This window comes from Corvus cornix, chromosome 9 (genome assembly GCF_000738735.6).
Source record: "Corvus cornix cornix isolate S_Up_H32 chromosome 9, ASM73873v5, whole genome shotgun sequence".
In the NCBI taxonomy this organism is placed as follows: domain Eukaryota; kingdom Metazoa; phylum Chordata; class Aves; order Passeriformes; family Corvidae; genus Corvus; species Corvus cornix.
The window spans coordinates 6,894,541-6,922,330 of record NC_046339.1 but is presented as its reverse complement, the minus strand read 5'-3'; the positions used below and the strand labels follow the sequence as shown (position 1 = coordinate 6,922,330).

General features: G+C 42.1%; 2 protein-coding genes across 8 annotated transcripts in view; one reads left to right on the top strand and one right to left on the bottom strand.

Annotated features, from left to right (window-relative positions):
- The window catches only part of GNB4 (G protein subunit beta 4), a 58,941-nt gene extending 53,521 nt beyond the window's left edge, over positions 1-5,420 (top strand). For 4 of the 5 annotated variants that reach the window (XM_010397338.3, XM_039556720.1, XM_039556721.1 and 1 more), the window contains one exon: positions 583-845. In XM_010397338.3, the coding sequence (XP_010395640.1) occupies positions 583-689 (107 nt within the window). In that variant the 3' untranslated portion in view covers positions 690-845. Of the gene's footprint in view, positions 1-582 lie in introns of all 5 variants that reach the window. The other variant, XM_019284611.3, reaches the window with a different exon arrangement.
- A 156-nt stretch (positions 5,421-5,576) lies between these two features.
- On the bottom strand, positions 5,577-27,746 carry MFN1 (mitofusin 1). Of its 3 annotated transcripts, none has more exons than XM_039556715.1 (18): positions 27,533-27,745; positions 27,065-27,186; positions 26,102-26,237; positions 24,946-25,108; positions 24,181-24,305; positions 22,645-22,753; positions 20,283-20,390; positions 19,471-19,624; positions 19,280-19,347; positions 14,828-14,949; positions 13,285-13,411; positions 12,898-13,002; positions 11,714-11,816; positions 10,516-10,745; positions 9,871-10,026; positions 9,140-9,336; positions 7,798-7,932; positions 5,577-7,098 (listed from the first exon to the last, which is right to left on the bottom strand). In XM_039556715.1, the coding sequence occupies exons 2-18, from the start codon at positions 27,177-27,179 to the stop codon at positions 7,029-7,031; spliced, it is 2,223 nt and encodes a 740-aa protein (XP_039412649.1). In that variant the 5' UTR covers positions 27,180-27,186; positions 27,533-27,745; the 3' UTR covers positions 5,577-7,028. The 3 variants fall into 3 exon arrangements, with proteins under 3 accessions (XP_039412649.1, XP_039412648.1, XP_039412650.1); XM_039556714.1 differs by having other exon boundaries at positions 27,602-27,745; XM_039556716.1 differs by lacking the exon at positions 9,871-10,026 and having other exon boundaries at positions 27,602-27,746.
- Between the last annotated feature and the right edge of the window lie 44 nt (positions 27,747-27,790).

The window sequence follows — 27,790 nt, the reverse complement described above, 5'->3', positions numbered from 1 at the left end:
TCCTTTTCCTTAGTTCTGTGAGACCGGGATGGGGAACCTTGGGAGAGCAGACAAGGGCAAGAAGGGGTAGAGGGAAAGCAGAACCAAAGCAGGAAGGAGGCAGGATGATGCTGCTCTTGTCTTTGTCACAATATATGGGGGATTTGCAATCCCTAGGGATTGCAAAACTTAGGAAACTCAAGGCAGTTAATGTATCCAGGGCTTTGTCAGGAGACATCACATTCGATTTTGGAAGCGCTTGATGGCTGAAATTGTGGACACCATGGCAGAAAAGGGGGGAAAACCGGTAGAGAGCCTGATTAGGGAGGAGGACATCTTTGGGACAGGAAGGAGAAGTCATAAGGGCAGAGAGAAAAATGGAGGCAATATTGTGTGTACATATTTTTACATACCTTATTGTTGGGTTTCTTGATAAGGCTGTTACAGCCTATATGGTTCTTCAGGGTAAAAACAAAAAGGAGGATTAAGATCTTGCATTGCATCTTTTTCAGTAAATTTAAGACTTGCTTGGGAGAGCAGAGTAACAACTGAAGTCCTTAATATCCTGCAGACACTAAACTTCCATTGCTTCTTCTTTTCCAGGTGTCCTGGCTGGCCATGACAACCGTGTCAGCTGTTTAGGTGTTACTGATGACGGCATGGCTGTAGCTACAGGGTCTTGGGACAGTTTTCTCAGAATCTGGAATTAACTGGGAGCCAAACATGTACATTCTCCATTTGAGATCTGGAGAGATCAATGCTGCAGCCTATAGCTGTGAAATAACATTTCTACCTTGTATTTGCAGGTGAAGTTTTTCTATTCACTGATTATTACACAAAAAGGCTTTCTGTAAACTAGAAAAAAAATCAAGTGAAGAAATAGGGGAGGGGGGAAGAAATCACTGACTTTTTAAAAGGGGCCAGCACACATAATCATGGTGACCGACAAACTAAGAGCCAGTCTTTTTGTTTTTGGTGGTTTGGTTAGATTGTCCTTGAAGGGTTTTTGCTTGTGCTCAGTCTGCTAATCCTGTACTTTTTTTTGTACATAACAGAATATACACATTATAGCAGCCAATCATGTAACATTTGTCTGTATGTAAAGAAATATGTTTGCGTTTTTTAAGGAACTACATTTATAGCTTTGCTTTTAACCCGAGGTGTCACTTCTGAGTTTTGTAGTGGGTGAACTAGATTGCTGTTTTAAATGTTTTTGTGAATTTACTGTAGATAAAGTGAAGCCAATGGTATGTATGTGTTTTTTATAATGGAAGGCATTTGATTTTTTTTTAAAGGCCCTGGAGACTCCCAGTTAATACCTACCGCCTTACTCACTCACTTCTTGACCTGCTTGCCTGTTTTTGATCAGGGGGGTTCTTCCTTCAAGCCAGTGGTTCCTGGTTCATCCATTGGCAGTCATGACCTCCAAACACCAAGGAGTTAATGCCAGGTAGACTTGCACCAACAGCAGAAATAATTGGAAAATAAAATAAATCCAGAAGTTTTAGCTTCCTCCCTGCAGGATTTTGATCAGTTACTCCAGGCAGTCTGTGGGTACAGAAGCCAAATGCTGAGTGCTTTCCCTTTGGCCAGCTCAGTGCTGGCCAGATGGGTGGGCTTGGCCCTTCACAAGCTCCAGCTGATCTGCACTCAGTGACTTGGCTGCTGCTCAGAGCCCAGAGCAGCGTCTCTGCAGAGCTTGCTCATTCCACACCAACTGAGAATTTCAGGAGGACTTTGCTTAAATTCCTAAAGAGGATTTAACTGTGCAGTTAATTGCTTGTAATTCCCCTCCAAATTCAGGGGTTGCCAAAGCACACCACAGCCAAAAGTGCTTGTTGTCAGTTCTGTGCAGTGTGAATTACCAGAGGAATTGTGTAACTTAACTGCACCTGTGTGACCCCTGAAAACTGCCCAGGATAACCTTAAGGGTGTGCTTGTTCTGTGTGGTCCCTGAGGGCTGTGCCATGGGTGTTTCTAGATGCCAGCTGTCCTGCAGCTCCGACACTCTAAATAGCCATTTCTGCTCCTTTGCTGATTTGATTCTGATTTTGATGTCAGTTGGTGAGAAATCTGATTAAGTGTAGTTCAGTGCAGAGACAGGAAAATCAAGTGACTGATGCCCATTTGAAACTGCCCAGGGAGGTTGCTTCACTTTTTGGTGCCTGGCAGCATGTCTGCACTCACAGTGGATGTTCCCTTGGGAATCTGAACGTCTGTGGCTATTTTGGAATGGGGGATTAAGTCTATTGGCTTCTCTTAAGTGACTTATTTTAAAAATAACGTGAATTTTAAATCACCAGGTTGGAAGATGGTATTAGTCATCATCCATTGGAACTGATGGGGAGTCTGGGTGTCTCTGGGTCAGGTAGTAAAAAGAAGGGCCCAGAATCCTGTAGTATATCCAAATGGATTTCTGGCTGAGATGACTTTTGTCAAGTTTCTGGTATTTTTTTAATCCTAAATTTCAGTACTTCCAGACTGTGCCTGTAAACTTGCCATGTCTATAATGGTGAAGGTGCCAATAAAATGTACCAGTCAATCACGGTAAATTCACTTTTAAAATAAGAAAAAAGGCGCTTCTTATACTGGAGAAGGAACATTTCCTAACAGCAGCCTGTGGTGTAGGACCAAAATCCCACTGTATTGTGTCTCACAGGAATTCCTCAGCATTTTGCTTTGTGATCTCTCTGCATTAACAGAACTATTATGGAATTCTTGTAACTCTCTTAAGTGAGCAGCTCTTTGGGATCTTGCAGACTCAGTTTATTTTTTAGTGATGCACTTGATTTTTTTTTTTTTTTTTTTTTTTAACTCACAGCTGCCTTGAGTGAATCATTCTGGAAATTTGTTACTAAGGAATTTTAAGAAAATATTCTTTTTCTAAAAAAATTTTTTTCTGTAGAAGTGTGTTTTGAACCAATTTCCTAGTCAACACCTTTGCCAAGACCGGTGCCATTTTTACATTCTGGTATTAAAACTGGTTTCTACTTGTGAAAGTCCAAAACCAATTTTACAGCTGTATATAACTTTTCTTACCAGTTCAGGTAGCCTGTCACAGTGATAGTGGCTCTTGTACAGGTATTACTGCCGATAACTTCACTGTCATTGTTGGATGGCTTTTGTCTCTTGGATTCAGCTGCTTTTAAAATAAATACTAAGGAATGCCAACTACTTGCTGAGGTGTCCAACGGCATCACAGAGCTCTGCCTGCCCCTGCTCCTCGGTCACCCCAGGTCTGAGGGTCTCCGGTGTTGGTACACGCGAGACCTGGAGCAGCCTGAGCACAACAGGGGAAACGGCGTCTGGTGTGTCTTTGGAGCTTGTAGGAAGCCTGTGATAGATCCTGCCCAGGTGACGTTTGCTGTTCCAGTACTGCCCTGGCTGTAGGTTAGTTTTCAAGCACATTCCAGTACCACAGATACTGGGTGATGCCACGGAATGAGTGAGGCTGTGGCATTCCCGTTTTCAAACGGCTGGCAGGGACCTCTTGAGGTTGATGCCCCAGCTAAAGTGGAGGTGGCTTTTATGGTAGAAGCTCAAACTCCTCCTAAAAGAAGGAAGGAAATAAAATGACCCTTGATAGGTTTTACTTAAAAGGTTTTACCCCAGCTTTGAATTTCAAAGAAACTGGTGTGTGCCTGCAGTTGTTGTGGGCCCGTGTGTGCAGCTTGTGTGACTTCTGACTCCGCACTGTGACAGCAAACTCACAGCAGGTCTTGCAGCGTGAGTGGGCACATCTTCACTGGCTTTAAAAGTTTGCAGCCAAACTTCATCCTTAGCTGAATTTCAAATAAGTTGTGTCATTACAGAACTGGAGTAACCAAGAGCATTGTGCCAAACAGTGGCAGAGTAACTCTTGCCCAGCCTCTCTTCTAAAGGCAATCGGTTATGGCTCGGGAAGCAGAACCATGTGCTTGGTGTAACAAGATTTATTTTATTTTGGTAATTTGTCAGCATTTTTTAATGTGATTTGACTTTGCAATAGAGTTCTCCCTTCAGGCAAGTGCCCAGCCTGGGTGTGTTCCCATCTAGCCTTGGATGGCTATTTATTGGTGGAGAAAGCGGTTGAGATTCTGGAAACCACAGAAAGCTGCTGTGGCTTCGTGCTGATGTTTGCTCGTGTACTTCAGTAATGTAGCCTGGTTCCATCTGTCTCCAGCCTTTTTCCTTCCAAACACTGCTGTCCTCTGCTGTGCTGAACTGCAGATCCATGGCAGTGCTGGCAGAGCTGACAGCTCCATGTAGTGACAGGATTTGTACCATTCCAAAGGGAACATGGATTAAAGAGGCTTTTCCTGCCGCAGGACAGGGCCTGACCTTGCCCTGGCAAAGCTGAGCTGGAGCAGCAGCAGGTCCCAGTGTGTCCTTACTGTAATGCATGGGTTGGAAGTAGCTGACTCCTTACTTCAGTTGTGTAACTGCTTGTCCCACAATGAAGTTCACATTAATTACTTCAAGGTGGAATGAAAACATTGTGAAAACATTCCAAGAGTTGTAGTCTGTCCTCTCTGGGGACACTGTCACCTCCACTAGGTTTAGTGCTGTGCTTTAAGATGTTGGTGAGAGTTTTGGCTAATTGGACTAGTTGGTATCAATGGTTGTGTAGCAGAATGGCTGGTTTTGAGATAGCATTTCCTGTACAAGTACTTAGCATGGGTTGATGGTGCACTGTGTATCCAGTACTCTGGCATGCATGCTGGTCACACTCCTCCTACACTTCAGAGGCACCAGAGCCTTTTATCCAATTGCTGGTTATGTAAAATACATGCAGAATGTTAATGCAGTGTTGTTATGGTAAATGTGTGAACAGTGTTACTAATTGATATAACTGATAACAGATTACATGTGCCTGACATTCTTATACCACACAGTATGTTTAGGTTTTAACTAATATGGACTTCAGTGGAATAGTCTTAGGTATTTCAAGCCTTTGTTTTACTTACACAATGGTGCTCTCTTTGTGTTTTCTTTTTTTTTTTAAATAAAAGCATCTGAACACTTGTAGTACATATTACATCCAAAGGAGTCCAAAACAAAGTGCTTCTAAACATGCTTAATTTTACTTTGCCTTTAGTTCCCAGCATCTCTCATCAGCTTGTTTTGTTTTGTTTTTACTTGTTGCTGACTACTTTGGAAAACTTTGGTAATGTTACCAATTATGAAGTGATTCTGCACTGCCTTTGGATTGTGTATGTATTCAGAAACAGTCTTAAAGCTTTTATTTAAGCTATTAAAAAACCAGGGACTTGTGCCATTTGTTCTTTAACAGTGCTGTTGTAAAAAGACTTCCCTGTGACAAAAAAATCACTTGCTATGAACTTTGTTTATAGCTTTTTTTTTTTCCACGATGGATCTTTTTCTTTGTATTTGTACAGTGGCTCAGTGAAAGATGTTGCCATGAGTTGATATTGTAACCAATAAACAAGTGCTTTTAACCAGCCTGGGTCAGTTGTCAGTGTTGGGTTAGAGCAGCCCCTGGCCTGCAGGTGTCCCTGGGATGGGGATGGAGCAGCCACACAGCAGCAGCCGGGACCTGGGGGAATGATGTGCAGGTCCTCACCTGGGGTAGAGCTGCCAAAGAACTTACCAGAGCACAGGGGTAGTACTTTTTTTTAATAAATAACTGTAGAACACATGCATTGAAAGTTTTATCTTGATACAATGTCAATACAAATGCTCCACAAACAGAGCACTGATACACACAGCTGTGCCCTCACCCACACCAAAGCTGGGCTGTTAACTCACTGGTGGATGCCAGAGTTTTCTTCAAACCCCCAGGACTCCCCATGCACAGTCAGAACAAACAAACACCTGAACACACTGGAACTGTTGTCTTCCCTTAACACCTCTAGCATTACATCTTACATCTATTTCTTGATGAGATAGCCCTTAGTTACTGGAACATAGCAAGTTCCTATCCCTTAGAGCTGAATCTTTAATTTAGTCAATGTTAACATTGCCATAAAAATATATAAATACTCTGAAAAGGCTTTTCTTTTAAAATAATTTTAAAAAGTCTAGTTTAGAAAAAAGTAGATGTTGAATGACTGCAGACAGCAACAGCAGAAGCTTTTTAAAGAGGCTTTGCTGCAGGTGAGCAAGAAAGGACTCCAGCACAGCTGCCTGGAGTCTGACCTAAAGGAGACCTGTTCTACAGCAGAACCCGCTACAGCTGCACTGGTCAGGGAGCGATGGGGTTTCCCCATGTCCTGCTCCCTGAAGCCAGCAGCAGGAGCTCCAGGTCCGTCCTGACACCCTGAGCTTCCCTACCCAACCTGCACCAATCCTGTCCAGACCATCTCAGCAAAGCCTGCTGTGCCTGGCTGTGAGCTCAGGGTGGTGACACACCTGAGCTCACTGGACCATGGCTCTAGCCCTGTGCTCACAGGCAAAGGACCACTTCACTGTGCTACCAACTGCAAGAAATAGGTCCACTTTTACTTAAGCAGTGCCCTCTTGGCTCAAGGAGGTGGCCCACTGCATCTCCTTAGTGCCGTTCACCCCCATCTTTCGCTGTGCTTTAAAGAAGAGGAACTGCTGCCCGACACACTGGCACCTGCTTTCCAAACTTGCCGGAGTCCTTTCCCACGCCAGAGTTTGTACTTCCCTTCACTAAACAAAATCAAACCCACATGGAAAACCAGCATTCTCCATCCCTGGACAATTCGTTAGCAGGTGAAAGCAGGAGACTGGGCTAAGCTCTCTCCCTGCCTAAAGTCCTGGATGCCAGGAAGCGAGACTTGCCACTGCTACATACTCAGGAAAACTAGCACGGATTTGGGGTTTTATTGTCTAGTGCCCAAAAAAATTTAGTGTTTAAAGGTAATTTTTAACCCAAAATCTGCAAAACAAACATAACACTCAAGAGTACCACAGCTCTTCAGTTTGGTTCACCATCAGAGTCCAAGTTTTACAACAAAAAATGCCACCCAGAGTAACATTAAAAATGTAAATTATTTCAAGTGACTCCACAGAGTAGAAGTGTCACCTGTAAAATTTCTACTTTGCCCTACAAAGGAGCACCAGGAACGTTCCACAATGACATTTTATTTACTCTTTTGAAGAAAATGTTTTGTGAAGCGATCTAGTTCGTTCTCAAGGTGAATGGCTTTATTTCTGTAAAACAAACAAAAGCAAGGAATTTACTTCAGTGCTGGGAACATCCCAAAGGCAGGACTGACATCAGTGTTTAATTTCTATTCCTCTACTGAGACCCCCCAGCACTAATAAAACCTAAAAGCAGGTTTTTAGAAGAGGTTTGTGGGGGGCAGATATTCACCTGACAGTGGTGGTGGATGCCCAAGGCCAGAAGGCAACAGCCCAGAGCCAGGGCAGCCTTTCAGCAGGGGGAAAGAACAGGAAACTACAGCTGAGGCTGCTGCCAAGTCCCTGAACCACCAACTGCTGGGAGTTCCTCCTCTGCCTACCCCTACTACTGCACCAGCAGTACTGCACTGGATGACTCGACACAGCACAGCTGCTCTCCTGCTCTGCTCTGGGGACGGGGCTTTGGGAAGGTGCCACCCTCAAGTTACTGACAGGAGACTACAAGTCTGGTCAAAGGCCTCTCTCTCATGCACTAAAGAGAGATAAGGGTAAAGATTATCTAAAAAATAGTATTGCTGGAGGTTAGCTAATTCACTGAGGCAACAGCATACATTTATTTAACTTACCCTGAGCTGTTCAGGGTATCTTTGCATCATCCCCTTCTGCACCTGAGCTAACCTAGTTCGACTCCAGAGTAATAGTAGGCACTGATCACTCTGAAGTCAGCAGAGCTAAGAGCTGCTTGTGGCCAGTCACACCAAGACTTACCTCAGCTGCTTGGAGCTGCTCTGTATGTTCTCCAGCTGATCTATTTCTTTGGAAAGCCTAGCTATTTCTTTTTCTAGGTTTTTCTCAGTAATATCCACCTGCTGACAGAGTCGAGCAAAGGTAGTGGCCATTTCCCTAAAGTGAAAACAGGTTTACAATCACGATTTACAGGAGTTGATGCTAAAAAAAAAAGTAAGAAATAAAATCTCATAGCATTGCAGTGTGCAGAACAGAGCAATCAAAGCCTCCAGCTGTTACGGGATTACAGAATAGCAGAAAGCAGGAAAATTGGGTACTTTTTAAATTAGAAAACAAAACCCTCAACACACCAAACACACCTCAGTCTATGCCAACATCGTGCCTGGCCATTTTCATAGAACATTAACAGGGACAAGTCTGAGATGGGGCTCTGGCTGTGGCAGGAGGTGCTAGAGCAGCCCCACAGCCCCACGCTCAGTGCCCTGTGCCACATGCAATGCCCTGCTCACATGAATGTGAGTCCTGTGCAGGGTGAGAGTGCCCCAGACCTGCCTCCTGGGGCACCCCATCCTATGTCCCTCCTTAGCCACATGCTCCAAACCCAGTTGCAAAACTCATCCTTACACAAAGGGAAAACAAACCCAGTTACCAGCCCGGGCCAGCATCCAAGCTCTCAGGCAGGAGAGGAAGCACCCTCTCCTCTCTACTGGAGCATTGGTTTGAGCCCAACTCTTCCATGTCCTCACAGAGCTGCTGGACACAGGGATGGATCTCTTTCCTCTACTGAAGCTTAACTTTTTACTATTCCACTTTTTTTCTGTTCTCTTTCCAAAACACTTTCCCACCTGTCTCTGCTAAGCAATGTCCAGCTGATTGTCTTCCTTAGCCTCTTGTTGAAAATACGTGTTTTGATTAAACTATTATTTTGGAAAATTAGGCCTGCTAATGCGCCCTCTAGCCCCCAGGGTGCAGAACACCTCTCCCGTGTAGCTCATTCAGAAAGGCTCTCGAATTCATCTCCTGCAGTGCAGAATAGCCACCACTGGCTGCTCAGAATGTGCCCATAACAGCCCTTGGGGAAGCAGCTCTGCTCATCCTTACAGGGACTCCAAGGGCAGAGCAACTTGGCCTCCACTAGAATGACCTCTCACGTGGCACTGGACAAAAGAGAGCCACCATCTTCAGAGCACCTCAATCAGCCACCCACACATGCAGGTATTGGCCTTTTCAGGTGGGCATTTTAAACTCTCTTCAAGTGAGAGAGTTTAAAATGCGCCAAGGGACACTACAGGTGCCTTCCCACATCGTGCAGGGCCAGTGCCAGTGGCCTGCCCAGTGAGGGGCCGGCCTGTGTGACACTTACTGCTGCACCTGGTGGCTGCAGTTGGCGCTGGTGAGGCTGACGATCATCTGCAGCTTCTCGGTGGCGTAGTTCACAAACTGCTGCTTGAAGGCTCTCTCCTTGGCCCGAGTGGTCCAGGTCAGCCTCTCGTACAGGTACAGCAGCCCGTACATGCTCAGGGAGAACGAGATCAGTTTCCAGCCTACGGTTTTCCAGATCTGAGAAAGAAAATCTTCGTTAGCTTAAATAAGTTGCCCTACAGAGTAAAATCTAATTCCACCCATCTTTTTTAAAATCATCTCCACAGCCCTTCCACTGGATTTATTTAAGAAAATGAATTTTTTCCATAATACTACTGCGGAGCAATACAGCTACACTCACAGGAGCAGGTCCCCAATGGCACAAAGAAGGTGCAGGTTACAGAAGCCTTCCTGCTCTTTCATGAGGGAAGGACCAAAGCTCCAACTAAATTCAAACTGAAGGAGGTACCATCAGATCACCATTTAATTCAGCCATTGAACACAGACTTATGGCACAGAGAATATGCCCAGCTATCCTCAGAGCGATTAGCCTGGTTTCTCATGATGACTGTGGGTATCCATGACCCATGACTGTGGGTATCCAGGGCACTGCATGTGCTCATCTGGCCCAGTGTCAAATCCATGGCACACTCTGTTTTACACCCCAAGCAGGACAGAGCAGCTCAGCCTCTGCCATCCCTTCCAGCAGGGAATGCTGCCAGTACTACTTGCCATTCCGCCAACAACGATGATGCTCATGGAGGTCCGGGATGTCAGCGAGGCTAAACTCAACACCAAAGGAACCATAAAGTCATCCTGGGGCACGTTCTCGGGAGTTATGGCGGGAAGGCTGGCGGCAGACGGGGTGCTGGCTAAAGGACCAGGGATCTAGAAGATGGCAACATGGCAGCCTGAGTCTCTAAAAGCATTAAGGAACTACACAGATGGGTTTTATTTTCATATATTCAGGCTTTGATTTACTTGAAGGAAACCCTTCAGCAGAGAAATCTGAACAAGACTCCTGAGGAGCAGTGGAGGCTTTGACAGTTCCTCCAACAGAGAATAAGCGTCTGCATAGGGCTGGTTCCAAACTAAGGATCCAAATGTTACAAATGGAACAGGCTACCCAAAGGGTTCAATCCAAAGGAAAACCAACTTGTGTAACAGCTGCAGAAAGTTCAGGAGATGTTTTTAGTTCCATTCTAATCCTGAATATAATCCAATAAAAACAACCCTCACCAGAAATATTTCACACAATGGGTCTAGGGAAAGGTAGCAGGAGGCATGCAAATAGCACTGGCAAAGAGTAAAAATCAGTATATTCTCATCAAGGTAAAACAAGGCACTCAATGGCAGCGCAAGCTCCGAAGGACTCACATGTAGGTTTGGATCTGCTAATCCCAGGAGTACCTTCTGAGCTTGTTTAGGACCCAAGAAACGGTTTACAAGAGAAGTCCATCCCAAAGAAAAGTGGAACATGATATCCTCTTGAAAATCTGCACACAGGCTATGACAGTTTAGATCATAGCTAAGGTCAAACTTCCTGCATGGAATTAGCAGGTGGAGCTGATCCTGAGCACTAGAAGGCAACAATGGTTTCAGATTTTCTAGAAATAAGAACAAACAGTAAAGATGAGTTAACATTAGAAGAACAGCTTATTCACAAGCAGTATCCCTGCACTGCTGACCAACTTTGTCAATTTAGAGAATCTAAACTGACCAGCACATTATTTATTTATTTGTAAAATCAGTGGCATTTCAGCAGGATTGACCCTAACAGAGCAGGGAATTTATTGCTCTGATACAAGAAAACAGTCATGAAAATCAACTCACCAAGGAAGCACTGCTGGAAAAAAGATGCAAATTAACTGAAAGACCTCTATCAGTGGTCAACAGATAAGGATGGAGTAAGAAAAAAAACTGATTTACCCATCAGTTCTGTGGTGCCACACAGGAACAGCAACATGATTACATAAGAGGATGGAAGGGTTCACATAATTTCATGATCATGCTCTGAATCTTTTATTACCAGGAACAGATCAATAGAGATGGATGAGCAATAAAGTTACTACTTATAAAGAAAAAAAAAGGGGGGAGTGCACAAATTCTTTATGAAATGAACTGTTTTGCATTCTGGGTCTGGAGGGACCTAGGGAGGGCATTATACTGCAGAAGCATTTTCTAGTAATTAGTGTATTTGGCATATCTCTTGTGGAAGCCAAATTTTAAATGGGTTTATAAAAGGATTAGATGAGTTTCTAGAGGACAGGTCCATTACTACTTGCTTAAGACATTAATCCAGATGCAGTGTATCAGCTCAGAAGTCCCTAAAATGGAGAGGGATTGCTATATTTACCCTGGTTCATTATCCTTCTCCCCCAGCATCTGTTACTGGCTAGTATCAGAAACAGGTGACTGAGCTGAACACTCAGTCCTGGTCTATCATGGCTTTTCCTTAATCATTTATAGCATCAATGTTAAGCACGATCAGAAGGAAAATTATTTTGAAACTGAATTTTCTTAAATTTTCTTCCTTTAAATGTAAAGTGTTAACATTCCTCCTACTTCCTCTTACCAATAATCTCCTGCTGGGACTGGTGCATTGACTGGTTGACTTCACTGGAGCAGCGCTCAGCCAGGTTCTTTCCCAAACCGTCTTCTATATGTTTGTTCAGTTCCTCAAGTGTTATAAAGAACACAAGCTCATCAATTTGTATTTAACTAATCAGTTACATTATATGGAGCAGGAATATGTTACACACCAAGCACTGTTACTTACAGTGGGAAGAAAAGCATGTTTCCATGGAAATACCATGCTTTCCAACTGCATGCTGGGACTGAAAACGTAACTGAAGTGACACAGGAAAGATTTCCCAAGGACTGTAATCATTAAAAGCCATATGGAAAAGTCTTTACTTTCAATAATCTGTGACAGTGAAAAGCAAACCAATACCTACTGCCCTGCAAAGCCCTTCCTGTGTCATTTGATGGGAGCCAATTCCACTGCTCTGCACAGGGATAAAGCCATCCCACCAACTCCCATGGGGCCTGCTCAGGATACTCCGTCGAGGTGAAACAGCACAGATTGTCCTGAAAATGCAGCACTCCCAGGGGATCAACCAGGCTGGAAGAGCCTGAGATGAGCTTGAGCAGTTGGAGCATGGTGCTGTCAACACCAAGGTTGGGGGTTCGATCCCCATATGGGCCATTTGTTTAAGAGCTGGACTCAGTGATCCTTGTGGGTCCCTTCCAACTCAGAACATTCTGTGATTACAGGGGGAGCTATGGCAGTCATCATCAGCAGCAAAGTCTGAGCATAAGAGGCCAACACAGGTATACATGCCTTAATTTAAAGCACTAAGTTTGAGGAGGAATTTATAGAAGTTAAAAAAAGCCAAACCAGTTTTTATTAAAAGTGTTGAGTATTTGCAAGCTCATTTTATTTTTGGATCTATTTAATGTTAGGAGTAGTGAAAATTATTTATGCAAAATCTTATTTACTGGAAGTGAAGACTAGAAATTAGGAACCACTCTACTCCTAAAATGATGGTTGAAACAAAAATTAATTTCTTTCCAGAAACAAAGCAGAAAATATTTTCAACCATTTTCTGTTTTGGGTAGAGATATGCACGTCAGCAAGCAAAAATCCTGGAATGTTCAGACAAAGTCACATAAAATCTATGCAATTTATGAAAATACAGAAGTAGAAATTAAGGGAAAGACAAAGAGTCTGGCTTCAAACCATTTAAAAAAACTTACTGTCTTATAGAGCTTCAATACTTGAGGAGAAGGGTGAAAATCAGAATAAAATTCATCAACTAAAACTGAAAGCCGGCAAATCTCATCAGTCATGGCAGAGGAGACCTGTAAGAACACAGGAAATGCATAAAATGTTTCTGCTGCCTTTTCCAGACAGAGTGAGAACAGACTACTGCATGAACTGTCCCAAGAAATGATTCAATCACCTGACAGCCAGGAAAGGTTGCCATTTCAAGCTTCTGTTTTTTCTTTTTTTGTTTGTATTGAAAAAGGAACATTCTAGATATTTCAAACATAGTTCCTGAGATGGGTGGGCTCCAAAAGGAGCTGCCTGAGAGAGGAGGGAACATTTGGATTTGGGAGGTTGTTCCCACTGCCTTTACTTACTTTACTTTCGACTTCCTCAGTAACGCGTTTGATTTTTTCCTTGGTATCTTCTGTCAGAATGTTCAGCTGATTTCGAACGAAGTCCAGCCTGTCCTTATGATCTTCTCGCTCCTCCATGGAACGGACTCTAACCCAGCAGAAAGGAAATCACCATCACTACCATGTATTCTCCCAAGAAGGAAACAAGGCCTTAACCAGGCATGGATCATCCAGCTGACAGTTTCCGAGCAGCCAGAGGGTATCCCAAGGGCCACTGGCTGCCCAAAGCAGAGGCACTGCTCCAGAAGTGCTGAGCAAACACAACTCAAAACCAGCATTTCAAGTCAGAATTATTATCACTGTATTATCACATCATTACAACTAAAAAAGGTGTGGGTAATCATAGGCCTTTAATAACTCGTCTACCCTGATTTAGAAAAAGGGAAAATCTGACCAAACTGCTGCTCACAAACAGCACTCAACTACTCCTTAAAAGTGACATGGATCTGATGACCCTACAAAGGAAAGGGGACATGGCAGAAACCAACCTTGTCACAAACAAGTATCCTTAGAATTCCTTGACCTATCACTTAAGCAAAAATTCCTGAAAATCTAGAGCAATTTCATCTTGAAGGGCCAGCAGAAACAACAAACAGCAATTCAGGCTAAGAGGGGTCACCACAGACATTCTGGTTAAATCCATTGACAGAAAGGAGTATCGGAATATTTTCAAACATTTCACAGCATGTTTTCATGGGATCTGACAACGTGAGACAAGTCAGTATGTAAACAGGCAGTCTGTAAAAGCTGACATATTCAGGGGGATGAGTGTGTTTGACAGCACAGTGAAGTCTGTTGAAACACAAAGACACATTATTGACAGGCAGTAAGGAGATGGATGGGAAGGATTAATCGTGACAGCAAGTTCACTGTGTTCAAGAGACAAGGTGGCAACAAAAGTGAGGAAAAAACTGCACACATATGCAAACCTCAAAGGATACATGAAACTACCAGACACAGCAGATGAGCTGCTATCATTAGCACTAAAGGATTCCATGAGCAAAGAGAGAATAAAGATATTTAAGGATGCAATCTGGAAAGGGCCAGAGGCCAAGCCTCTGTGAGCTTGGGCTCATTTCATTCCTTACAGTGTTCTAATCACTTGCAAATTAAAGCATCTACATCCTCCCATTTTTTTCCTTCAGTGTGACTGTAATGAAAGTAAAGCAGGCCCAAACATCACCTCTGAAATGCTGGGTACAGCTCAAAAACCTTAAAATTTTAGATATTTCATTTGAAAACACACAGACTGCAAGTCAGTAATGAAGAACAACAAAGCAAACCAAGATCCCTGTACAGAAGTCACAGACCAAGAACACAACTGAGTGGGCACATGAACAATGGTAAGACTGACGTTTGGACACACCAGGGAAATTGTCTGTTTCTTACCCAGCAGAAAAGGGAATTTTAAAGTCCATAATGGCCCAAGAAAATCATCAGCGCAGAAATGGCTCCTCAGATCATCTGGAAAAACCAAAGCCAACCAGCCCTCTGACCCACCTACCTTTTCTCTGCTGCTGCCACGTTTATGGTGTCCATAATGTTTTTCACAGTATCTATTATCTGTTTAGCTCTGATAGTGTGCTGTTCAAACTTGGTTTTCACGGCTGACTGCGAGATACACTCCTGCGAGGGGCCCAAGCCACAACACATTACTGCAATTCCATGCCAACACAATCAGGAATTTCACTGTCAGAAAGCACATGCTGCCAATTTTACCATGAACTTAAACCAGTGGGAAGTAAAAAGGAAGAAAGTATAAAGAAATTAAAAGACAATAGAAACTGAAATATCAAATGAGTCTATAGCAGCAAATCTGCCTTCACGTCCATTCACAGTAATGTGCATAGGTTTTCATTCTTTTAAAATAAATGAATAATGTAAAGAAAAAGAAAACTCAGATGAATACATAAATCTATCTCTTCAGGAAATTTTCAAAACCATCTATTTTTGGAATTACAAATGTCAAATATGAATGCTGGCAATGTGGCCTGGCTTGAGTTTTCTTTGTTGCACTACACCTAGTTTCAAGAGGCAATTGTCAATAAAATGTGACATTCTCACATCAATACTGATCATCCAGGAACAAAATACACAATTAGGAATAACAAACAAGGGTTTTCTCATGGGATAAACAAAAGTTAAGTAGTCCTTAAAATATCAGCTTGTTTGTATATTATTGAAGTCTTAAATGAGTAGGTAGGAAATGCTCTAATGATACAATTTCTAATCAATCTTCAATATTGAAGAGAAATTCAGAAATACAGGACAGTAACTGAAGAGACCTTGTGTTTGAAGGGAAGAAAGCAAGCAGCTGATTTCTTTAAATCAGATCTATGGGATTTTTAAATTGTTCTCCATCTGTGGATTCACCTTTCATGGCACAGGTTTGGATTACTTTTAGAAGACCTGCCTATGACCTTAGCGTATGCTGTAATAACAAATTTCAGCTATGTAAAAATAATAGATGAAAACAAAATTAAAAAATGGGTAAAACTGTCCCTGTTCCTCGATGAAGCAGATCTAGAAATCAGCAATGAAAAGCCAGAGTTTCTTAAATATCAGCACATTGTGAGAGCTAGACTAGGTACAGAGCAGAGTCTTCCCAACGTTAGTATGTGGTAGGTAAAAGGATGACAGTCACTCACAACACAATCAGAAAATCCAAGTTAGAGCACTAGGAAAAACACAAAGGTTAGTTAAATGACAGCGAAAGGTAAGAGGGGACAGCAGCAGTTTTGCCGTTAGTCTGTACGTAAGTATTTACTGAAACAAAGATTAAAGTATGTTTCAATAGCCTAACCCAAACCAGTTACCTTCCAGCCCACTGCCGGTATCACAGGACAGTCGTTAGATGCTCAGTGGGTTCCGTACTCCATCCCCGGGCAGTGCTGGGGAAGGGCTCTGCAGCAGCTGCCTCATTCTGGCTCTGCCTTCGCTCCCATTTACAGCCAGGAGTGCTCTTCCACCCTGCCTCCCCCCACTTCCCACAACACTTCTGCTGCCAGTATTTTTAAGAAACTTGAGAAGTACCATAACCTAAGGCACAGTGAGGTTGGTTTTATGTAGGATATCCACTAAGCACTACTGCACACAGTGCAGGGTGCAGGCATTTCTTTGGTATTTTAATAAGGCATTCTACGTATCTCACTGTAGAACTTCAGGAAATACACCAACTACTTTCTGTTATTCCCCAACATAAAAATTCAGAATTGATCCAAGAATTCAATGCTTTAAGACTGCCTCCCTCCTTTTCCTTTGTTGCAATACAGCTGACATACATAGTAGCATCATTTTTTAAAGCTACTACATGAATCTCTAAAATCTTAATTTCCCACTGCCTGCAAGTGTTTCAAGTAATGCCTGCACCAGTTTTTCTTTTAGCAACTTCAACCACCCTGTGCTTTGCAAACATGCTTCATCTAGTTTTGGAAAGATTTTTACCCTCACACAAAAGTCTACATAAATCATACAAGCCTTTCAAAAATAGTCCAAATTTTTCTCATATCACAACTAACCAGCACTGGTGGGTCTAGATTTTTTTTTTTTTTTTTTAAGATTCTAGCTATAATGAGCTCATATCAGTCCTCAGGAATGAACAGGCTTTCCCATCAGGGAACCGATACTAAAATCAGGAATGTGGAAGTACTGGAGAAGTAACAGTTCCTCTTCTCAGCCCATATGGAAAAGAGGAAAAAGCTGTCCAATTTTAGTCAAGACAAAAGCAGGGTGAGAGAATCCAGGAGGAGCAAACCCAGCAGATATAGCCAGGGGGAACAAGGCACATCATGTGGACAGGTCTGTAAGTGAGGTGGCAGCTTACTTAGAGATGTGAGCTGGACAAAAAAGTGAGAGAAGTTTGGGAAGTCTGAGCAGGGCACCTCCACAGGGACAAGGAGCTAAAGGCAAGACAGACTAAGGCAGGGGAGGAGGCAGTGTCTGATGAAGACAGACAGAGCATCTGTGCTCTCATCCCTTCCTTTTCACACACTGGAGTGTAATCCAAGAGTCTTGGGACTTGCAGCTCCTCTGTCACGAAACAGAGTAAATGCAAAGTGCTTTAGGCAGAAGTGCTTAGGCTGTAGAGCATCTGAGTTTGGTCTGCCAGTGCACAAGGCACAGTATCAGTGAGGATTTCACACAGAAAGTTCTCCCTGCAGTATGATGTTCTTCATTAATACAGAGCCTAGAGATGGCAAGCAGAACTGATGACAACAGTATGCTGATGTTAACTACATTATCAGCTCAGGTGACAGTAATTTGAGTGTTAGGTCTGAAGACTCCAGACCTGGTGAACTATTTAGTCTCAGCCTTGCTTCAAAAGCACATAAACTGCCACTGTAATTTAGGAAATTGCCACAAAACCTAAATGTGAAAGAGGCTGCAACAGCTCAAAATTTAAATTGCTTTGGCAATCTTAATTCAGCACAGTTGTCATTCTCTTTAAATGATGGGATCACACTCCTATTCAAAGCCATTAATAAAGATTTTAGGATGAATCACAGCTGAGCAGGGAAAAACACTACAGAATCCACTCTCACTGTTGGAGTCAGGTGTGCAGCAAATATAACACAATGTAAAAGAAGAAAAAAGGTTGATTTAAGGCCATGCAGTGCTGTCACAGAATTGTTTCTTGTCCCAGCCTCTGCCACAGAAACTCGTCATGGTTGTGACCCTGTGACAGATACTTCTCATTGTGGTGGCCAACTTGAGACTGTGACATCTGATTTACAGATGTGCTGAGCACTCACAGCACTGCATCCACCATTTAACAGATCATCATCCATCTTCATATTGAAATATTCTAAGCATTGAGTGCCTAACTGTAATGATAAGATATTTTGTCAAAAAAGCTTTGGGTACAGCAGATGGCAGAATACATTAAAGAACAATAACTGATTTAGAAGCTCAATTTTCACTTTTTACCTGCTGGCTCCAAGTCTCCTACTATAGTTCTAAGGACAAAAACTGCAAACAAACATGCATGTTTGACTACAGCTAGTAACACTAGAAATGTCATGTCTCATGGAGCCAGGCCCTGCCAGCACCCTGAACCCTTCGTTTCAACAGTTCAATCACCTATCGTAAGAGTGTGGATAAGGATTAAATTTAGTCTGACATTTTCTTGCTTATGCAAGACCGAATCAAGCTATTACTTTAAAACCTTTCTGATATACACACATCATTACATAATGCAGTTTTGCTAAGGTTAAATGGGTTTGTTGTAATGCAAGAACAAATGCTTTTCAGAGGCAGTTTGATTTTTTTTTTTAATACTCATACACAAAACCATTGAGGGATACCCAAGAGGACTCCTTAACATATCCAAGAATGGCTATAATTAATTAAAGTTATGAAACTAAGCAAGTCAAGTGGATCCTATCACAAAGAAACCACTCAACTGTCTAGCCAGGCCTACTTCTGTAGAAACTGTGAACTCCAACTACGAATATGGCTAAACTGAGGTGAAAGAGTGGATTCTGTACAGCACAAAGGATGCAAGGAGAGTGTTAATGCTCACAGTAACAGAGCTAAGAGGTACATAATGGTGATAAATTCAAAACTCTGGCTTTAGAAATGAAATTTTTAGATTTATATTGATGAAACCAAATTTCTTACTGCAAACATTCACCAGCACATGGCTGTAAGTGATACACACATTTCAAGACCGTAATTTCTTCTTACACAGACTATGTTGGTATTGACATCTCAAAACACGAGCTAAGAGTTTGGGCCCCTTCCCTCACTAAATAATACTCCTTTCCAACTATCTGCTACTCAAGCTGAGAAGGTATGAACAGAACCCACAGAAAAGGCAAAGCTGCAGATGGTTTAAATACCTTACACTCCTCCACTTGCTAATGTGGGTAATGCTCCCTAAATTTAAGCTAAGCATAAGAGAAAAAGCTACCTTTGCAATAAAAATCAGGCAGTCTAAAAAGCCCATCATAAATACCTCAAATATCTGCTCAAAATGTTGAAATTCCTGTAATCTTGTTTGAAATCCTTCAGCAAGTGCTCCACCTGTGAAACAACAGACCATAAGGGAGAGAGCAGTACCTCACAGCAGGGACTGCATCTTAAATATAGTTATCAGGTTTTATAGTGTTTTTCTGTATTTGAGGAAAAGCAGGAGTTCCTACACACCACCCTCTGGCATTCCTTGGGCCTTTTGTCTCCTGGCACTCAGAACTTCTTTTGCTGAAACAAAAAAGATGCGATTCCTTGCTTCTACAGGATCAATAACTTTGAGCTCATCGACCAGGAAAGTCAGACAGCGCTCCATGTGCTGCCTACGCACCTAAGGAAAAGGTAAAAAGCTCATGAAAAAAAGGCAAAAATTGAGCTGTCAACAAATCACAACATCAGAGTCAGAAACAGATGCTGAACCACCCCTCTGACAGCAGATGCCTGTCAATCCTACAGACACAGCAGCTGCTTTCACTCCTTTAAAGAGACCTGGACACAACAATACTTCCCTTTACAACTGTATTTATGTAAGTGAAAGATCTCAGCCAGTCGCTGGGGTAAACACTTCATTCCCCATACACAGAGAAAAAATTCTCACTGCAAGCTGGCTGCTGTTGGGAAGATCTGAAGATCCAAACTGTTCCCATCTAACACTGCACTTTACCAGCTACTCTATGCAGGTATAAATGTATAAACTGTGCCCTCAGGCTGCACTATCACTGCAGAAACAAAAGGTAATACAAATAAGATTAAAAAACAAGCTTAACTGTGGAGGAAAAAGGTTCTGAAGAAGTTTCCTGTTTTATTACTTGCTTGCATATATTGTCATTTGAATTGTAGTTTGCTTTTTGCTTGTAACAAGGAATAGGTTATTTCCATTTCCTGACCATGTAACTTAGCCTTTTATTAATAAAACAAAGCTAGTGTTTCCATATTAATACATATTAATTAACTGTCAACACATATATAACAGCCATCAATTCACTCACATCTTCCATGTACTCTGGTTCTGATGCAGAGGCATCCCATCTATTATTCAGGATGAAGATGTTTGGCTTGGAAAGTCGTTCGTTCACTTTATGGAAAAAATGTTTCTCCTAAGAATTAAAGCACAAACAGAAAACTCCCCAGACATCCAAACCAGAGTCACACATTCTTCTGTAATAGATTATGAAGTTTATCCAGCTTTTTAAAAGTTTATTATAAAGAATTCATCAGTACTAAAACCCACAGATATCCAGCACATAACAGGCTTAGGGTAGTTCAAAAGTCATCAGATGTCTTAAAACTGATGCGAGTGCTAAAAGTCAAAGACACAGCAACTTCCTCTAAAACTTGGTACAAATAGAAACTAAGAAAATGTAAAAAAAAAAGCCAGTTCAAAAAACACTAATGTCGATGAAAGCAATGAAGTCTTTCTTATCTGAACTACCAAGTTGCTCTTGCTAACCTTGTCAAATCTGGTTTTATATCCACAAAATACATGATCTAACTATTCTTCAGCTAGGCGACAACAGCTTGAACTACAGAGAAGTAACATTTCCTGCATGAGGACATATGGTTGAGACACAGAAAAAAAAGTCATTGATGAATGTCTTAATTTAACAAAATTAAGTGTATTTAGGTCTCTTCCCTGCACCTACCACTCATTACTGCTGTTTACAGAGTTATAATGGGTAAGTCGTGGTGGAGTGAGTCCCCACTCAGCACAGCTGAAGCAGAAGAGATCTCTGTGCTGCTATAAACTTTTCCAGACTGCAGCAGGACACCACGACATATCCTGGACACAGCACTGGAGATCCATTATTCCCCATCAGCTGGGGAATAAGCATGTGCAAACAAGATCACTGCTGCAGAAACCAGAACTTTGTCTGAGGATAATTTATGAGGGAATAGTAGAAAAATCCCAGGTAGTGTGGCAGGATAATGCCAAGTATTCTCAAACCTGTTATGGCAAGAGGCAAAAACAATGCTTAAGGAGGATGAGAACATAGTAGTCATATGCTTTATCTGCAGGATAATTTATGTTATTCTATATAGCAATGAGACGTTCACAGAAATAATTTTTTTCTTTTTCCTTTAATTAACAGACCCCAACAACTGTGTTATACACATAATGTAAACAACTTTAGATTTTATCCATACTAAAAGCCAAAAAGTGTCACTCATGTGACATAATAGAGAAGATATGGCCACACTGGTGCCAAATCCTTTTTGCCTTGAATGTTTTAAGAATTTTCTTTTTCTTCTAAATCACATCCCTTGTATTTAACTCTTTGTGTACTCAGCTCAGAAGATGGAATGCCATGTCTTTAAACTCACATTCTTCTCAGACTTCTACCAAACTATTCTAATTTGATAGAATGCAAACAAATACTGTCTTTGCACACTCAGTTTCTTATTGTATTAAAAATTGTCTCAGTATTTAGAAAGTTCAGACCTTTCAGGTCAGAACTATGCTCAGAACAAAATGGGCATATTATTTGTCTATAGCAGGTTTAATAAAAGTCATCAGGAATCTTCTCAGTAGCATTACTCTGCATTCTGGCAGTTACACTTCTAATAACTTAGAAACCTTTTATTGTCTGCATCCACAATACTTAGTTTAGTTGAAACTGGAGATCACTACAAAATTACACCAAATTTCTGGTCTTGTATTTTGATTATTGCAACAGCTCCTCTGGCCACCTTAAATGTTCTCCTCTTACAAGTCATATAATATTTACGCTGCAAGGTACAGAGAACTCTTCTCTCTCCTGAAACAGAGCTTTACAGAACAAAGACATTAAAATATCTTCAGCTTTCCACACTGCACAGAACCCTGCAACATGAATGCTTATTGCTAACGCATTCTTCAGAAGAAACACGGCCCACTGAAGGGAACCTGCAGCACTCATCCTCAACACAAGGTGTATCAAGGGAATTAACTCTCTCCTCAGAGAGGAATAAGACAGGAACTCAACTTCCTTCACCTATTTTGTGTATTCTACTGAACTTCTGGATATTAAATACTCTGTAATTTCTTCGGTAATACAAGTGTCTTCAGGTGACAAATACCCACAAATTGCATGGCAAGACAAGCACTCCATCATCCATTTATCGAAAAACCAACTGAAATGGAAAGGACAATTATGACGCTCAAGGCAGAGAAAGCCAAGCCAGTAAGAAACCTGAATTTCATTCTCCTTTTCCTAGTGAGGGATATACATTATTTCTTGCCTCCCACCCCCAAATCCTATTCACAAGATCTAAGTGCAGTGATTCACCATCTGTAAAGGTCTCAGCTATTCTGGTTATGGAACTGCTGAATATTTAAATGAAGAAGTAGCATAAAAACATTGCACATCATACCGTGTTCATGAGAGTTGATTCAGAATTGGCAACCAAGACAAACACATCAGCATCTAAGCAAAACTTGTCAATCCAGCTGTCCAGTTCTGTAGTGACATCTGTGCCAGGGCTGTCGAGAACAAAAAAACACAAACTCCTATTTACACACCAAAGAACTAGTTGATTTTTAGAAACTGATAGACTGGAAATGTCTAAGGGCCTTGCAAGAAGTTACAGAGGTTTGTATCTTGAGGCTGATGCCTACCTCAAACTTAAGGTAAACACTGCAAAAACCAGTTACCATCTAGAACTTATCAGTCACTTGATCATTAGACCATCTACTCATTCAAAATGAAATTTCTGATTAGTAAGTAATTGCCAAGTGAAGTGACAGACCGTCCATCAGCAACCCAGACAGGCTCACACAATGGTTTCCCTTCTTGGACTGTAATTTTAATCAGAAGAGAGAGAGTTGTTCATAAAATATTTTTTTCATTAATAAAGTCCAAGTTTAAAGCAATATGCTACACAAGCTGTGCATAGGTTTAATAGGAAATGAAAATGAAGCTAAAACTATAGGGCCGTCAGTTTAAAAAAAACCATAAAGTGGAATATGAGCATTAAGTCATGTTTGCAACACCTAAATTATTGCTAGTACAAATTTTCTCTATTTAACAGTAAAAGGATGATTTGCTCTTTTCAAGTACCTGCTCTCTCAGAATCTATGCTCTTTTCTTTTCCCTTTACTTTTTACCTTTAGCAACTGAGGCTGTGTAGATCAAACGCACTGTAGAAAATGACAAACTCCCAGTGATTTCAAAGTACAAGACAAAGATGGAACAAAAACCACTACAATTTATTAGAACACACTCTGAGTGTTGTTTTGTTAAAGAAATCATACTTAAAAATTTACTGACACCTGTGTGAATTACTTTCAAATTCAGTATTTATTGATTTACACGTTAGGTACAGATCACCTGGAAGTTTGAAAAGCTATTAAGAGGTTATACTGCAGTGGCCAGAAATAAGGGCATTTGGCATGGACAAAGCAACCACTTCCAGCATCCTTTAAACACACCAACACTTAGGAAATGTCAGCCTAACACGGAGCACACACAGCTGACAGAGTCACAACTACATTTTGAGGTCAGCCATTACTTTGGTATGTAGGCACTGCAACTCTTATCAGAAGCTTTTAAAAATGAAGTCCACATTGTTTATACTTCACATGATCAGTCTGAAGCATTTCAAGAAAGGAAAGGGCAAAAAGGCTGTTGCTGCAACAACCCTATTCACACTTCCATACTGTTTGTTTTAAAGGTAGAGTATCCTCAGCCAAAAGTTATTCCCTTATTCAGCTCAGTCACAAGACACTTGTCTGTTCCAACTGCTACAAGGACAGAATCAGGAGGGTGATGACTAGCAGTATCTAAGAACAAACTCTGTCCTTTCAAACAAAAAAGACTTTCAATAATTTTGAATCTAAACCAATCTCTTTTCTTAACATTGTAATGGCTCGTATCCTTAGGAAAACATTTACTAAAACAGAAAAGATACCTGTCCACTAAAACCAAATCATCTCTCAGCAGGGCACACTTTGACTTGGGCCAAAAGACATGGACGAGACAGCCAGCCTTCAAATCTTTATCCATGTGAAGTGCATGAGCCAGCTGATTGACTGTCTAGGGAGAGCATAAAGAGAAGACAAACATGAATATGCACCTCAAACAAGTCTGTAAACCAGTATAATTCAGTTCTCAAACTTGGACAGGGTCTATCTTGTAGAGGGTAACAGAGTTCATACTTTGTTCTGGTGAATAGCTGTGATTTTTTTTTTAAGCTCTTCGACTCACCAGCATCTAAAGAACAAGTTGTGCCTTGAAACTCAGACAAGAGTTTCTTTCAAGCCACAAATGTTCCCTACAAGGCTGGACTGTGCACTACTATACTGAGCATCATCATGAATTTGCCTCAGAGGTTAAACATGTCAATGTAAGCAGCTCAATAAGCTGAGCACCGTAAGTCCAAATGAGGGGCACACTCCAAATCCTTAATCAGTAACACAACTTGCTCAGTCCTATAAAGTACTCAACATATGCTATGCTACAATGAGACACATGTTAGTTGCTTCTCTGAAACAGCCAAGAAAAATTGCAGAGCAGAGCACTTTCATTAGTTTCTTCTTCCCTCCTCAGTAAGAACTTAAAAATGCAGAATGAAGGAGCCTTATACTTTTGTTGGACTTGAAATCGTTGTTAAAAAAGAGACCCTTTAAGAATCAGTTCCTGTGAAAACTGGCACGAAGTCATCCAAGGAAAGTACCTTGACACTCTTCTTTTCATCTGATCCTTCTGTCATAAGATAAGCCTTATCTCCATCAGTCCCTTCCACACTGAGGAAGCAGTTTGTTGTATGGCCAATCCCACTGGGAAGTACCTTATCCCACAGCATTGCATTAATGACTGAACTCTTCCCACTGCTTGTTCTAGAGGGATAGAAAATAAAAGCACTTTGAGCAGAGCACAGCAGCATTAAACACATCTTTGTGCTGAACTGAGCGCACCCCCATTGGAGTGCATCAGCTCCACAGAGCTCAAGCTGTTTTGGGGACAAAGCTGCAGCCAGAAGAGAGTGGGGAGTGCTCATTCAGAGGAATGGGCCACCAACTAGTGTCCTACTTTGCACTAACCCTCTACCCCTCACACATAAATATTTGAGGTTTAACCATTACACAACAGCATGAAGTTACATAGACTGTAACTCATTTTTGAGCTGCTTCCAGAAAAAGTTCAGCGCTCACTGTACAATAGTTCACAAATTTACTCAAAATGCTAGAGGGAGAGTTGAGTTCTTTTTTCCCTGCTTTTTCCCTTTGTAAAAGAAACTTTACACATCACAGCTTGTAGTCAACTTTTAACTTCTTGAAACATCAAGGGTGAGATATAACTAATTTCTTTATTCCAGAACCTTTGATAGTTTTTCTTTAAAGAACTAAACTAGTTTTAGCAAAATGAAGGCAAGATCACCACTGTACACATTTTTTCCAATACTATTACAGAATTTTTAGAACTCAACCGTGAAGATTCATACTCCAAAAATATGTAACCACATGTTTAAATGTAAGCACAGAAAAATCAATCTCCCTTAAGCAAAGTAGACTAGCAGATCACATTGTTACTGCTATCCTTAAAATCATCACACAGATCTATCAGACTGATGTTACAACCAACCAGGCAACCATCTGTTTCTCTTCAGCTGCTTATAGACAGAAATATGAACAGCTCCAAGTTTAGTTCTTCAGCACTTCTGACCAAACACAAAAAAAAGTCCTCAGTAGGAACAGTAAAAAATATATTAAACAAACAAACCCACCATCTTAAAAAAAAAAAAGAAAAGCCATTCTGGAGGAGATGACAACTTCAGACCTTCCCAAGATAAAAAAAAAAAGAAATTAAGTACTGGTAATTTCATTCATTACCTGCCAAAAAATGCCACTTTCATGTGCCTCCGTGAGAGCACCTCTCCAATGACTGCCAACTTGTTTTTATATGCTTGTATTTTTGCTAGTTCATCTTCTGTAGCTACATGTTCAAGCTCTGGATTCTTGTATGTGGCTAAATACAGAAATGAAAAACATAAAAGCAATCACATACAGAGAATGTGCTCCATGATACAAGGTGTAAGTAATCAGTACTTAACATGCCAACTGCAAATTTTAATTACAGTGGTAAAATTAAACAAGCAAAACCCCACTACAGACACTGATATCAGGCCTTATCATTTGACAGCTCTGCCACAAGCACTGGTGAAATCATGACATAAATCACTTCAGATCAATCGCTAATCGAACTGCTGATCCACTAACCCTGTGAACACGGCCTGCTGGGCTCACCTGCCCAGCTCCTCAGGACACCTGCTTCCTTCAGAAAGGAAAGCCAGGACCTCTCCTGGATACACCAGCTAAGCTGGGCTGTCTTCCCCCTGCAGAGCTCAGCAGGGTGATGAGCAACCAACTCTGCACCTTCTCAACACACATTCCACGCTGCTAAAACCTCTGAGGGTGTGACCAGTGGATCCTTGCATTACATCACTGATGCACCTTTCTGCTGAAAAATGGGAGAACCTGTTTGTCCTTCCTTCTGTGCAAAAGAAACCACCACAGAACTACAAGGCCAGAGTGGTTAAGCTTTCACCCTTATGGAAAGGAAGCCAGGCTGCCAATCCAAGTGACTTAATCAGCTTCTCAGGTATGTAGCCATGCCAGGCATTCCTTCCAGCATAAGCTGAAAAAAAACCCCAGTGTCAAATGAAGAATGTGACTATTTCTGAAGGTCCATATTTGTACAAACAGCACAGTAACAGATATAATGTACATTACGCTGCTATAAAACATACTCAAAGTAAAGGACAGGAGACCCTTGTGTTTAAGGGGAAAGCTCACCTTCCACAAACGCTGCTCCCTCGGTGACATAGTCCAGCAGCTGGTCGAAGATGGCAGTGATGGTCTTTTTGGCCAGCACAAAGTGCTTCAGTGGAGAGACAGAGGCTTCTGCCATGCTGCAGCTGCAAGGGAAGGTACATAAAAGTGACCAAACACTCGGTACACCCAGCTAACTAAAATTCATACACTGCTCACGCCTCCCTTAAAAAGCTAAACAAAACAAAAGCGTCCAAAGCCCCAAGCCAAAGCTCCAAACTCCAAAGGGCAGTAAGCTCAGTTTGCGCTGTTTACTCTGATCTCGTCCCCTCACGACAGGCGCCAAGGGCGGCCGGCGAAACTCGGGGACAGGTTCGAACCGATCTGGTGCTATCTGTCCCGGAAACACGAGATTTTCCCCTCATCAAACGCGGCTCCCGCCTCCCCACCGCCCGCAGGTCAGGGCTGTCCCGCCGGCCAGCGAGGACGGACCCCACTCCCTCATGGAGCCCCGTCTCGGCGGGGTCAGGCCGAGGGACCGCGGCTGCCTCGGTCCCTTACGGAGCTTCACTCAGCCGTGCTTCCTCACGGAACTCTGGCTCAGCCCCGGTCCCGCATGAAGCCCCGGCTCAGCCCCGGTCCCTCACGGAGCCCCGCTGACTCCGGCCGTGCCCGTGCCCGTCACCGCCGCCGGGACGGGGGGGCGTCACTTCCCTTTCCTCCTCCCGTGACCCCGCTCGGCGCCCGCCC